The sequence below is a fragment of the Girardinichthys multiradiatus genome, chromosome 10 (genome assembly GCF_021462225.1).
Source record: "Girardinichthys multiradiatus isolate DD_20200921_A chromosome 10, DD_fGirMul_XY1, whole genome shotgun sequence".
Taxonomy (NCBI): domain Eukaryota; kingdom Metazoa; phylum Chordata; class Actinopteri; order Cyprinodontiformes; family Goodeidae; genus Girardinichthys; species Girardinichthys multiradiatus.
This window is the reverse complement of record NC_061803.1, coordinates 6,433,294-6,446,828: the sequence shown is the minus strand read 5'-3', so window position 1 is coordinate 6,446,828 and position 13,535 is coordinate 6,433,294. Positions and strand designations below refer to the sequence as shown.

Sequence of the window (13,535 nt, the reverse complement as noted above, 5' to 3'; positions counted from 1 at the left end):
CCAGGAACAAACCAACAAAGGAGAACAAAGCAGCCAACAGAAGCTACAGTGAGAAGCTGAAGAACAGTCTTTCTACTGGTGATACTTCAGCTGCATGGACTGGTCTGAGAAACCTGACTGCCTACAGGAGCACCCCCACCCATCCTGTACAGAATCCTCGCCTGGCGGACTGTCTGAATGGCTTCTACTGCAGACATGACAGGAAGCCGGTCACGCCTCAAATCATTTCCTCCGCATCCCATTCAGGAACAAGTTCTTCCCACAAAGCTACCAACCCCCTACCTTCCGCCTGCACTAAAGATCTCCGAGGAAGATTTAAACAGGCTCTTTCGGCGCATGACAACAAAGAAAGCTGGAGGACCTAATAACGTCTCCCCATCATGTCTGAAAGCCTGCGCACATCAACTCGCTCCAATCTTCACAAGGATCTTCAACAAGTCACTGGAGAAATGTGAGGTCCCCTCCTGCCTCAAACGATCCACCATCATCCCGGTGCCTACGAAACCCACCATCCTAGGATTAAATGACTACAGGCCTGTAGCCCTGACGTCTGTGGTCATGAAATCCTTTGAGCGGCTGGTGTTGAAGCACCTGAAAGACATCACAGGACCCCTGCTGGACCCCCTGAAGTTTGCTTACCGAGCAAACAGGTCGGCAGATGATGCTGTTAACTTAGGTCTACACTTCATCCTGCAACACCTCGACCACCCAGGGACGTACGCCAGGATCCTGTTTGTAGACTTCAGCTCGGCCTTCAACACCATCATACCAGACATCCTCCACCAGAAGCTCACACAGGTCAACGTCCCAGCCTCCACCTGTCAGTGGATCAACAGCTTCCTGACAGACCGACAGCAGCAGGTGAGACTGGGGAGCATCCTCTCCCGAACTGGATCAATAAGCACTAGTGCCCCCCAGGGGTGTGTTCTATCCCCACTCCTCTTCTCCCTGTACACAAATGACTGCACCTCATCGGACTCGTCCATGAAACTCCTTAAGTTTGCAGATGACAACATTGTCATTGGTCTGATCCAGGACGGTGATGAGTCTGCATACAGACAGGAGATGGATCGGCTAGTACACTGGTGTTGTCAGAACTACCTTGAACTCAACCCACTAAAGACTGTGGAAATGGTGGTGGACCTTCAGAGAACACCACCCGCATATACCCCCTCACCATCCTCAACAACACCGTGTCGGCTGTGGACCACTTCAGGTTCCTAGGAACCACCATCTCCGAGGACCTGAGATGGTCTTCACACATAGACACTGTTCGAAAGAAGGCCCAGCAGAGACTATACTTCCTGAGGCAACTCAAGAAGTACAACCTTCCGCAGGAGCTGTTGGTCATCTTCTACACTGCCATCATTCAGTCTGTCCTGTCTTCATCCGTCTCAGTGTGGTTTGGCTCATCCACAAAACAGGACAGATCCAGACTGCAACAAATAATCAGGACTGCAGAGAGAATAATCAGGGCTCACCTTCCCTCCATCCAGGACTTATACAGGTATAGGGTCAGAAAAAGAGCTGCAAAAATCTCTGCAGACCCCACACACCCTGCACATAAACTGTTTAGAGTTTTACCTTCAGGCTGCCGCTACAGAGCACTGTTCACTAAAACCAGCCGCCACAGAGACAGTTTCTTCCCCCAGGCTATTTCTCTGTTCAACATTCAATAGAGTACAAAACAACAGCATACAGATGTTCCAAATGCACATTTTTATTTATATATGTGTATATTTGTATATTGTATATATGTATATTCTGTGATGCAAAACCAAAAACCAGAGAGCAAAGTGTACTGGAGTCAAATTCCTTGTTTGTATGTACAAACTTGGCAATAAAGCTGATTCTGATTCTGATATATGCTTATGTTATTATATACTACTACCCAATGGAGTAATTTAATTGATCCATTAGGTAATAGTGGAGTAGAAACTTAATCAGGTTCCAATATCCTGATTGCAGTAGTGTGCACACCTGTATACGTAAACTGCACCATCTGATTCATTTTCCACATTCAGTCTTTTTGAGCTAAGAATTGATATCAATTAGACTGACTCTGATTAACATAAAAAAAAGCTTAATTTTCCTACTTGGAGTTTCTCAATATTTCACATTTGCATCTTTTAGTTAAAGCCATAGTTTGCAGAGAGGTTACAAAGGATAACAATGATCTCACTGCACAAAAGATTTACTCAGGATAAGTTGTGAATACAAGACAGGCAAGTGTAGAGAAGCTGCGGGAATTTTCAACAAGGACTGGTTGCATTTTGCATGTGAGAACAATTCTAGCTTTTTCATGTTTCTGAACTCCAGGGTGATAAGTCAGAAGTCCTTTTCCCCCAAACAAATATCCAGGTCTGGCTAAAATGTCCCAGAAAATGTGTTGTTGTCTGTTGTCTGAAACTTGAGGTTTTGGACAACATTCCATAATGTATATTTTTGCATAACAAGAAACCTGAACTTTACTAAAAGAACTCTATATCCAAAGTAAAGAATCATGGTGTATGTACTAAGTTTTGTTTTTTCTTCAGAGAGAAACAGGGTTTTTAATCAAGGTGGATGAAGTTATGAACAGTTCCAAGTAGCAGTCGGTCCTGACCAAAAGCTTTCAGATGACTGGTAGAATGCTGAAAATATGTTTAATTTCTCTTGTCCACTGCCCTTCCTAAAGAGGACAAGAGATGTTTTCAGAGTCTGATGGATCTGAAGATCCTTTGCAAGGTACAGTAGGTATTTTTTGCAAAGTCATAATGGAGGATGCTGTAGAATATGTTCCTAGGAAATGAACTAAATGGTGATGCTGTCTCCAAAAGTGTTGCAACAAATTTCTACTTTACATATACACACTTATGTAGCAGGATTATTGCACTCTTTAAATTGTTTGTCTTTGTTCTTAAATACTTGTTTTTCAGTTCAATTGTCCATTATAAATGCCACATTAAAAATACTTTTAAATAATCTATCATAGTCTTTTTTTACTGACTGGCATTTTAACAATGGTGTTTACATGTTTTAGAGCCACGAGATGTAAGGTCATTTTGTCTCTTCTAACTTCCACTTTATACCCATGAACATTGTATGTTTAACCCATGTAGTTATTCCATTACAAAATGGTATTTTTTGCAGTATAATTTTAGCAAGATGAAATGTATAAAATATTAAATATTAGGATCCTTGATCACACTAAAATAATTAAATGATCTTGTGCTAATAGATATTAACTACCGAAGTCACATCCGCGGTTTAAAAAGGGTACACAACTTTATTTCCGGCGGGTATGAAGTGATGGATGATTAGTTTGAAACCTAGTGCCAGATGGCTTCATGTCAAACCTGAAAATACAGGATACAAAATAATCAAAACTACACAGGGGTGAAATGGTGAAAAGGGCCAAATGGCCAGCACCTGTTAAAATGACTATCAAACAGCTATGGCTCCTATGCTGAAATGTGACTTGTCTGTCTATGTTGTCTAATGTTAAAAATGCAACAGATGATTTTTACTTTTTTCCACTGTTTTTCATCTTTTCTATTATTCTAAAAAAGTATGTGTTAGGACACAATGTTGAGCTTGTTTTTGTGGATGTGCCCTCATTTCTGAGAATTGTCACCCACTTTAACCATTATTAAAATGAATCATATGAGCCAGGATAGCTTGATAGGACTTATGAACTGTAATATGATCATATATATATATATATATATGTGTGTGTGTGTGTGTGTGTGTATGTGTATAACAGCAGCTACATGGTTTAGCAAATATTAACATTTTAAGTAGCTGTTTGGTATTAGTGCCAGAGTCTTTGTTAATGTTGTTAGTTGAAAGTAGAATCAACATGCAACTCAAATGATACCTACAGGCATCTGATTGGGTTTCAGCTACAAGAGCATACATAACAAACTGTATGAGTAACTCTTCAGAAAAATTTGCTATACAACCAAGTATAAATTATAAATTATTACTTTTTTTTTTACATTTAATCACATTAAATGGAATTTATTTTATTGGGATTTTATATGATAGACCAACAAAAACTAGTGCTTACCTCCTCTACGTCATTATCCAAAGCTATTATGGTGAGGGGAGCCGACAGGCTTATGTTGGTAGCGACTGTGGTTCCAACTGGTGATGCCTCACTGATGTATCCATGATAACCAGACTCCAAGAAGTAAGGTGCCCGGTTGTTTTCATCCAAAACTTCGATTTGAAGGTTGGCGAATGCTGGCAGGGGGTGACCGTTGTCCTGCTCGGCCTAAATAGAGGGCGGAAAACAAGTGTACTGTTTTGTTGCAAACTTTCTGTTGTCGACCAAAAGACAAATGCAGTTGTAGAAACTCATCATTTTTGCACAATTTTCACATCATAGGGGTAAGAACAAATTGAGTTGGAATGTATGTACCTTCTTTAATAAGACTAGTTATATAAAATTGCAACTTTTTTTAAACTGAGGACATATTAGAGGATCAGCTTGTCTGTTAATAAGTAAAAAATGTCCACTTTCCGCTTTCCGATGGTCAGTGGTTAGAGAGAGTATGTAAAGTAATTGGCTTGGCTTTGTCTTTGTAAGGCTGATAAGAAAGAGAACCTTAAACATCAAAATTAAAAAAGAAACAAACTTTTGTACTTTGAAACAGTTAGTCTCCTTATGACAGATTTTTTTTTCTTTTCTGCCCACATTCGAAATATTTGACTCAATTACTTTAAAACTAAATCCTAAAATCATGTCTTTTGTGAATTCATTGGTCCCCTGATGCAATTTATATCCCCTATGTAGATTGAAGCCAGTCTCGAAAGGCTACAACCATCTACAAACCAGGAAAACAGGAGATCCGTTTAAATTGGTATCCCTGTTTGAACCCTTTTGACAGAGTCAGTCAAAACTGAAATGTTTATACGATGAACACTGGGCACTCCATATGAAATTAGAAAACATTTCAAACTTGCAATGTTGCCTCTTATATTTGGATGGAAATAATTTTCTCAGACAAAATGTTTTCTTCTATCAATCTGACGTTGTTGAGGACAAATGCAGTGCTTTTAATAAGGTACAGTAAGTATCACTGAAGTACACATACAAAGCAAAGTAAATTTAAGGAGTCATACATTTATTTACCTGTGGCTGTGTTCAGAATTAAACACCACATTCAGTCTTATGTTAAATAAGAGTCAGTACAAGCATGCCATAATATGAAGTGGCTCTGATAAAAGTTCACATCTTACATCAAAAACCACAAAGAGTTCTGCACAGAGCTTCCAAAGCAACAGAGAGATCTCATTGTAAAAAGGTGTCAGTCAGGAGAAGAGTACAAAATAATTTCCGAAGCTTAGATATACAATGGTACACAGAAAAAGCGAAGTGAAAGTAATATGACATTATTGAGAACAAAACAAATGTACAGGAACTGGACACGGGGCACCAAGAGGCTTAAAATTAGCAAGTACTGGCTATCTAGTGCACGTGGCAACAATCTCCAAAGCTGTTATGATTTGGGGTTGTTTGGTTTTTGGTTTCTGTTTTTTTCTTATGTTTTCACAGTTAAGGTTTTAACTCGTTCTTTTGTTATTATTCTTCTTAGATTTTGAATCATGCTTCTGTTATTTTCCTGGTCATGCTTTAGTTTTGTCGTCTTGTTCATGTTTTGTCAAGTTTGGTTTTGTTTGTATATTAGAGTCTCTGTTTTTGCTGCAGCCACGTTTTGTTGTGTCTGTCAATTAAGTTTATTCGGTTCACCTGCACCATGTTAATCAGTTTTGTTTTCCACCTTTACCATTCTCCATATATACACACCTGTTCAGTTAGTCGTGGCGGAGACATTTATCATGCTCATGTCTTGTTTTCAGATCATGTCTTGCTTTTTGCTCATGCCTGCCCATTTGTTGTTTTGTTCCTGCCTCCTGCTGTGAGTGAGTTTTTTGTTATTAAATCTTTTGCACTTACCGTCACGCTGCCTGCTCGTCTGCATTCTAGGGTCCTATATCAAGTAAACCGTAACAAAAGCACAATGAGCCAAAGCAAAAACCCATATCCGACCTAAAAGACTCCTATAGTCCCCAGGGTCCTATAATGAAAATAAACAATGCTTCAACAAAGTGTTAGTTTAAGGGTGTGCACAATAATAAGTCTACTTAATTTTTTTTATTTTTTTTTTTATTTTGCTACCTAAAGGGTTTTAGTTTGTATTTCAGTTGAGTTGTACCGGCCCCTGACCATCATAGTATCACCTCCATTTTTGATTGTCAGTATGATGTTCTTTTTCTGAAATACTTTACATCTGCTGCACAGTATGCACATTGTTAAAAAGGTTACCTTTTTGTCTCCTTAGTCCATAAAAATAGGCAAGTTGAGGCAAGAGAGTCCTGCAATGCTCTATTTGTTCTTGTTCATTTGAAACCTCCTAGATGAGCAATTGATGTGCTCCTACAGTAATTTTGGTAGACAGCTATCAAGAAGTGGTAAACGTCTGGGAAGGTTTATCATTGTTCTGTGTTTTCTCGAATTCTCCATCAAAAATAAAAACTGAAGAAATCTATAAAGGGAAAATATGTTGTAAAGCATTATAAGCTGCATTAAAGGTAGAAAACGTTCTGAAATGATTTACCTTGGTCTCATTTTTTACTTTAAAAAATTTCATTTTCACAGGGGTGTATAAACAAAACAATAAACTCTAACGTGAACCCCTGAGCAAACAAAAGTGTAATTTTTAATCCTGTCAATAACACAAATTCATGTAGATGGTTACAACACAATACAATTTTATATCCTTTGAAATGACAAGAACAAAGGTCTCAGTTTTGACAACTACTTTGATAATGTCTTCACTAATGTAAAAAAATTATATATTCCCATGACTAAACATAGTCCAACAAACTACGTTTTATGTCATGCTATCAACTGGCAGCATGCTTTTCTCGGCACTCACTTCTTCTGCTATCAGTGTAACAGTTTCCATAAGCCATTTTGCTAAAACAAAAAAACAAAACAACTTCAGAGCTAGCTACCTGCATGCTGAAAATTGATTCTTTCAGCAGATTTTCTATTATCCAACTAGACTGGGAATGGATGCAATAATTTGCAACAAATTAGTAAGCATCATTTGTTGTTTAACAGGGTCATGCTAAAGTTTCTGCCTGCACAAGATTCCTCTCCTGACATTATAAAGCAGGAGCAATTTCACTCCATTCTGGGCTTAATGCCCACAAGATAACTGTTATTTGTTTAAAGACATTTAAACAAGCTTGGTCAGTTGTTTTTCCTCTACAGCTCCAATAACTGGAACAGCTAGACTACTTTCCACTGCGTACACTTCTGTGCAGAGTCTTGTGGCTTTGGGAAACTCATCTAAACCTCAGGAAGACATAAAACATATATGTAAGCCTTATTACAAAAATCACACACACTGTTTAAAGAGCAGAGGCAAAGACACTATCGAGTTGCCTTAAGCAGATATAGTAATTAGAGGATTCTGTAATGTGTTAAATTTTATCTGTCAATGAAAAAAGCTGTTAATCATTTCCAAGTTTATCCTTTGCCCTCAGTACCTGGTATTGGAAAAGCACTAACCCGCTGGGCTGGCTGGTCTTGCGCTGGGCTGGGTGGTCTGCTCCTTTGTTTGGAGTGGGGCCACATTCTTGGCCGCTTGGGCGCTTCTGGCTGGGTCAGACAACTGGGTCTTTTTGTTGGGGGTCGGTGACTACTTCGGGCGGCAGACTGGGTAACGGGGCGGGGGATCGGGGTCTGAGGGGCTGGGTGGTTCCGGGGGGGGGCTGGGGACGTTGGTCCCGGTTTTCAGTTGGTTCCCGGGGCCTGTTACCTGTCCCTAGTTTTTTGCCTGGCAGATGTGCGTATGCCTCCCTCCTTTGTTGGGACTCGGCAAACGGGGGTGCCTATTGGGGTCAGCCGGGGAGCTGGCTCCCTGGGAGAGCGGTTTGCCCTCCAGTCCTTCCCTCCCCATCCGCGGACACCTCCCTCTGCCAGCTCCATCACAGTACCACTCATGGAGGGCCTTGGGATGCGGGTGCGCCATCGCAGTGCCACAAGGATTTTCCATCTCTGCGGTCCCATGGCAGCCTGTGCCCCAATTTTATTGTACAACTTAGACACTCTCACTTATAACATTTTCATGACATTCACATGTAGGGTCTTGGGGGTGGGCGCACTCAATGGCATCGAGAGGGAGGATATCGTGGTAGCCTAACCTCTGGTGCCTGCGCTCACTTCTAAGAGTATAACTGCATGTAGACATTGACGGTTCAGAGTGGTGGTGGGGGGGGGCAAACCCTCTTCCCCACCGTTTTTTTTCTTTTTAAATGCGTATCAACACGCATCAACACCACATTTGAGCTGGCAGAGGCAGGCTTGGGGTCTTTTCACACCCCTGTTCGCTATTTCCCATCTGTGGTCGGATGCCGGGAGAGGGAGTGGGCCCTCTAGTTGGGTCTGGGCTGGGGGTCAGGTCTTGGGGATTGTCTGGTGCTGGGCTGGCATTTCGGCTCTCTCGGGATTGCTTGGGTTCCCTTGGATCTCGGCCACTGGCTTTGGGCCGTGGTCTGCTGGCTGGGGGCTGCCGAGCTCCGGCAGGGGGGTCTTAGCCGGCATTGATTGGAATGTGGCCCCGCTTTGATGGAGGGCCTGGCCCTGGGGGCCTGCCGCTGGCTGGGGACCTCTTGGTGGATGAGTTTGTCCCGTCATGGTGCGGGGTCAGGTGTCTGGTTGTGGGTGCGGTGCTGCATGGGGTCTGCCCTGTTGCGCCAGTGGGGTGGCATTGCGCGGGGCCCTTGCCTTGCTGTTGCGGCACGCTGTGTGGTGGGGGAGTGGGGTGCGGCAGGGGTTCTTAGAGCGGGGCTAAGTGTGGAGCTTGCGCTGTGTGGGTGTACCTTCATCGGCTTCTCGGCCATGGAGTTCACCTGTGTGGGTGTACCCCCGTGGGGGTGGGGATTCGTGGCGTTTGGGTTGGGGGGATGTGTTCGATATCGGTGTCCTTGTTGGGGGTGGCCCTGTGGGGAGGTTCTTGTTGGGGTTCACTGGGGGTGGGAGACTCATGGGGTTGGGATCGGAGCTCGTTGGGGGGTCGGGACTGCTCCGTCCTAGGGCGGCTCCAGTTGGCGGGTTGCTTTGGGCCATGTGGACCCCTCTTTTGTACATAGCCCCCTCTCCGGAGGTGGATGGGGTTTGTTGGGGACTGGCTTCGGGGTGGGAGCCAGGCCGGGGTCACCCGGGTCTGGGCAGTACTGGCGCTGTCTGGCTGCCTCTGCCCCAGGAGGGAAGGGGACCACCTCCTGGATCTGGGGACTGGTTGCCCCTAGGGCGTACTGGCGCCTGGACCTGGGAGTGTAGAGTATGCATGAGGAGTGTGAGTGAGTGTATGACGTCCATTGTTGTTTATCCTTATGTTGGGTGTGAGTGATTTTATGTGTGTGCATGAGGGTGGGTGATTGTGACTGTGTGTGCCTGTTTTTTTGTTTTTTTGTTTTTTTTTGCGACAGGTTGGGTCTTGGACTGCTCCCTCTCCTGGATCAGCTTCCTCCCCGCCACACCGCCTGCCGGTGGTTGGAGTCTCTGCCCGCTGGTGTACTTGTGGTTCTTGGTGTCCGGGGTCGGGTGCTTTGGTGTGTGCTGGCTCACTCCCGGTGGCTGCTTGCCGGGGCCTGGCCCCCTGGGCTCTGTCGGGCCTCTGCTTGGGGGGTGGTGTGTCCCGGGGTCTTGGGCCTCTGGGTCCATGGCTGGATCTGCTCGGGTGTGGACGGCTGCCGGCGCGGCCTGTGGCCTCGTCGCTGCGGCTCCCTGGGGCGTCGTCGCTGCTGGGTAGTTCCCCTGGGACTCTCCACTGCTCTTCTCTGGGGGGGTTGCGGTAGTCCTGGCGGTGGTTCTCCTGGGGTTCCTGTGCTTTGAGGGGCCTTTAGATGTCTGTGGCTCGGATCTTCTCAGTGTCCGTCCAGGGACCATGGGGCTCGCTATTGCATATTTTTGTGGAGAAACCTTGTATACAAAAGCGCGTCCACACCCATACTCACAGGTGTTAAGCTTCAGGTGTTGACAGATACACATATGTTCTATATTGTGCTGCACCTCTCACTAAGTACATTTTACATTCAGAATTACCGTGTACTATTTTGTTAAAAAAAAAAAAAAAAAACAGCTGCAGGTGTATAAGCAAGCAGGGTGTAATCTTGTATTCTCTTCATCCTTCTTTCTCTCCTCCACTCTTTCCTCCTTTTCTCCCCTTTTTCCCCCATCCCTCTCTTTTTTGAACTTCTTCTTTCCTATTCATTTCGGTCTCCGTGTCCGTAACAATTGAAATATTCCCAAAGAAGTTGATAATAAAGTTTATTTTATAAATATCAAGCTGAGCTTTAAAACATTAGTTGTGATGCTCTGCTTGTGAAAGTAAATCTGTTGGGCAATTTCTTGGCACTCAGACAACAATTCTGAGTGATACTCTGCCGGACAGGACACGGTAAAAAAAAAAAAAAAAAAAGGAAAAGCACTAAGCCATCCTGAGGGTCATTTTTGAGAGTCATATCTATAGAGTATGCATGCCTCAGTTATATCTTCAAAAGAGCATGGAGTTTTCAACAAACTCTGCTTAGTGGTCTGCCATAATAGTTCTAGTTGTGACTTCAGGCATAAAAACTGATGTTTTTGTTTTTTACTCTTTTGAACAGATTATTATGAAACAGCAAATTATTGCCTAGTTATGAAAACTGTAGAGGTCTGAGTGGAACATGATGGTTTAACTGGTACAAATATAGGATGAATACAGTCTCCTAAGACCTGCAGAATCCATTTTTGTGGAAAAAAAAATTCAAGTCACCTTATTGCTCTCAACACAAGTTTTTAGAAAGGTTAGAACCTTGTCATGATATCTTCTATTGAGAGATTCCTCAAAAATCAGTTGGTGACCAGAGGTGGATGCTTTTCCGCTTGATGACAAGTGAAAGGTGAATGGCCAATTGGAAAAGTCAGTCAGTCAGTCATTTTCTACCGCTTATTCCATAGTGGGTCGTGGGGAAGCTGGTGCCTAGAGGCGGGGTACACCCTGGACAGGCCAATTGGAAGAGAAGGATCCTTGAACAAAACGTGGCTGCAGCAAAAACAGAGACTCTAATACAGGTCCTTCTCAAAATATTAGCATATTGTGATAAAGTTAATTATTTTCCATAATGTCATGATGAAAATTTAACATTCATATATTTTAGATTCATTGCACACTAACTGAAATATTTCAGGTAATTTTTTGTCTTAATACGGATGATTTTGGCATACAGCTCATGAAAACCCAAAATTCCTATCTCACAAAATTTGCATATTTCATCCGACCAATAAAAGAAAAGTGTTTTTAATACAAAAAACGTCAACCTTCAAATAATCATGTACAGTTATGCACTCAATACTTGGTCGGGAATCCTTTTGCAGAAATGACTGCTTCAATGCGGCGTGGCATGGAGGCAATCAGCCTGTGGCACTGCTGAGGTCTTATGGAGGCCCAGGATGCTTCGATAGCGGCCTTTAGCTCATCCAGAGTGTTGGGTCTTGAGTCTTTCAACGTTCTCTTCACAATATCCCACAGATTCTCTATGGGGTTCAGGTCAGGAGCCCAGTGATACCATGGTCAGTAAACCATTTACCAGTGGTTTTGGCACTGTGAGCAGGTGCCAGGTCATGCTGAAAAATGAAATCTTCATCTCCATAAAGCTTTTCAGCAGATGGAAGCATGAAGTGCTCCAAAATCTCCTGATAGCTAGCTGCATTGACCCTGCCCTTGATAAAACACAGTGGACCAGCAGCTGACACGGCACCCCAGACCATCACTGACTGTGGGTACTTGACACTGGACTTCTGGCATTTTGGTATTTCCTTCTCCCCAGTCTTCCTACAGACTCTGGCACCTTGATTTCCGAATGACATGCAGAATTTGCTTTCATCTGAAAAAAGTACTTTGGACCACTGAGCAACAGTCCAGTGCTGCTTCTCTGTAGCCCAGGTCAGGCACTTCTGCCGCTGTTTCTGGTTCAAAAGTGGCTTGACCTGGGGAATGCGGCACCTGTAGTCCATTTCCTGCACACGCCTGTGCACGGTGGCTCTGGATGTTTCTACTCCAGACTCAGTCCACTGCTTCCGCAGGTCCCCCAAGGTCTGGAATCGGCCCTTCTCCACAATCTTCCTCAGGGTCCGGTCACCTCTTCTCGTTGTGCAGCGTTTTCTGCCACACTTTTTCCTTCCCACAGACTTCCCACTGAGGTGCCTTGATACAGCACTCTGGGAACAGCCTATTCGTTCAGAAATTTCTTTCTGTGTCTTACCCTCTTGCTTGAGGGTGTCAATAGTGGCCTTCTGGACAGCAGTCAGGTCGGCAGTCTTACCCATGATTGGGGTTTTGAGTGATGAACCAGGCTGGGAGTTTTAAAGGCCTCAGGAATCTTTTGCAGGTGTTTAGAGTTAACTCGTTGATTCAGATGATTAGGTTCATAGCTTGTGTAGAGACCCTTTTAATGATATGCAAATTTTGTGAGATAGGAATTTTGGGTTTTCATGAGCTGTATGCCACAATCATCTGTATTAAGACAATAAAAGACTTGAAATATTTCAGTTAGTGTGCAATGAATCTAAAATATATGAATGTTAAATTTTCATCATGACATTATGGAAAATAATGAACTTTATCACAATATGCTAATATTTTGAGAAGGACCTGTATACAAACAAAACTTGACAAAACATGAACAAGACTAAAACATGACCAGAAAATAATAAACAAAAGCATGATTCAAAACTTGAGCAGTGAAAAACATATAAGGAAAAAACCTGAAACCAAAAAACTCCAAATCATAACAATCAGTGAAATGTTAAAACATTTAATCAGACAGAGCACAGAGATGTAAGAAATAGTTTAAAACAAAACTGATTTCTACAACAGGTCGAAACATGTTCGCAAAATATGTTAAGGCTGCAATTCAGTTTGAGCTCTTTCTGCCATATGTCATGCAGGATTTTAATATATTGGGAGCCTTCAGAAAAATTTAGAGTTGAGGATCAATTTTCTGTCTGCAACACGTGTTGAGTTCTATTGGTAATGCCGGCCACACTAATATAATATGACATATTAAAATGTAACCTTTTTAATCAATTCAACTTAGCTATTTCAGCTCATTTCAGTTTGACACTTGTTAACATACTGAATATACAGCATCCAAAATAATTCTAAAAACATTCATCTAAGTGCTGTCCATAATGACCACTGATATGTGATGTTGGGAGTTCAATCAGCGAAAAGTGTTGGACCATTTGTTTGCTACTACATACCCCAGTATGGTCTGCTGCCACAACTCCCCGCATGAATTACAGCTGATAGGAAGGGGCGTTGAAGCTCTGATGTCACAGTGGATTATATAATGAATATGATGCCTCTCCCTTTTGCTTTTCACACTGGAAACCGAGACCGGTTACCATGCAACGGGGCACGCACCCTTCTGGAGAAGAAACTCACACGTGGGTTTTCATTAATTCTCCCCACTGACCAGAGACTCAATGA

At 43.0% G+C, this 13,535-nt stretch overlaps 1 protein-coding gene across 1 annotated transcript in view; it reads right to left on the bottom strand.

Moving 5' to 3' along the window:
• The window catches only part of LOC124874972 (protocadherin-15-like), a 346,908-nt gene that overhangs the window by 172,052 nt on the left and 161,321 nt on the right, over window positions 1-13,535 (bottom strand). Inside the window, exon 12 of the mRNA XM_047376690.1 lies at window positions 4,052-4,258. Coding sequence (XP_047232646.1) covers window positions 4,052-4,258 — 207 coding nt within the window. The remainder of the gene's footprint in view (window positions 1-4,051; window positions 4,259-13,535) is intronic.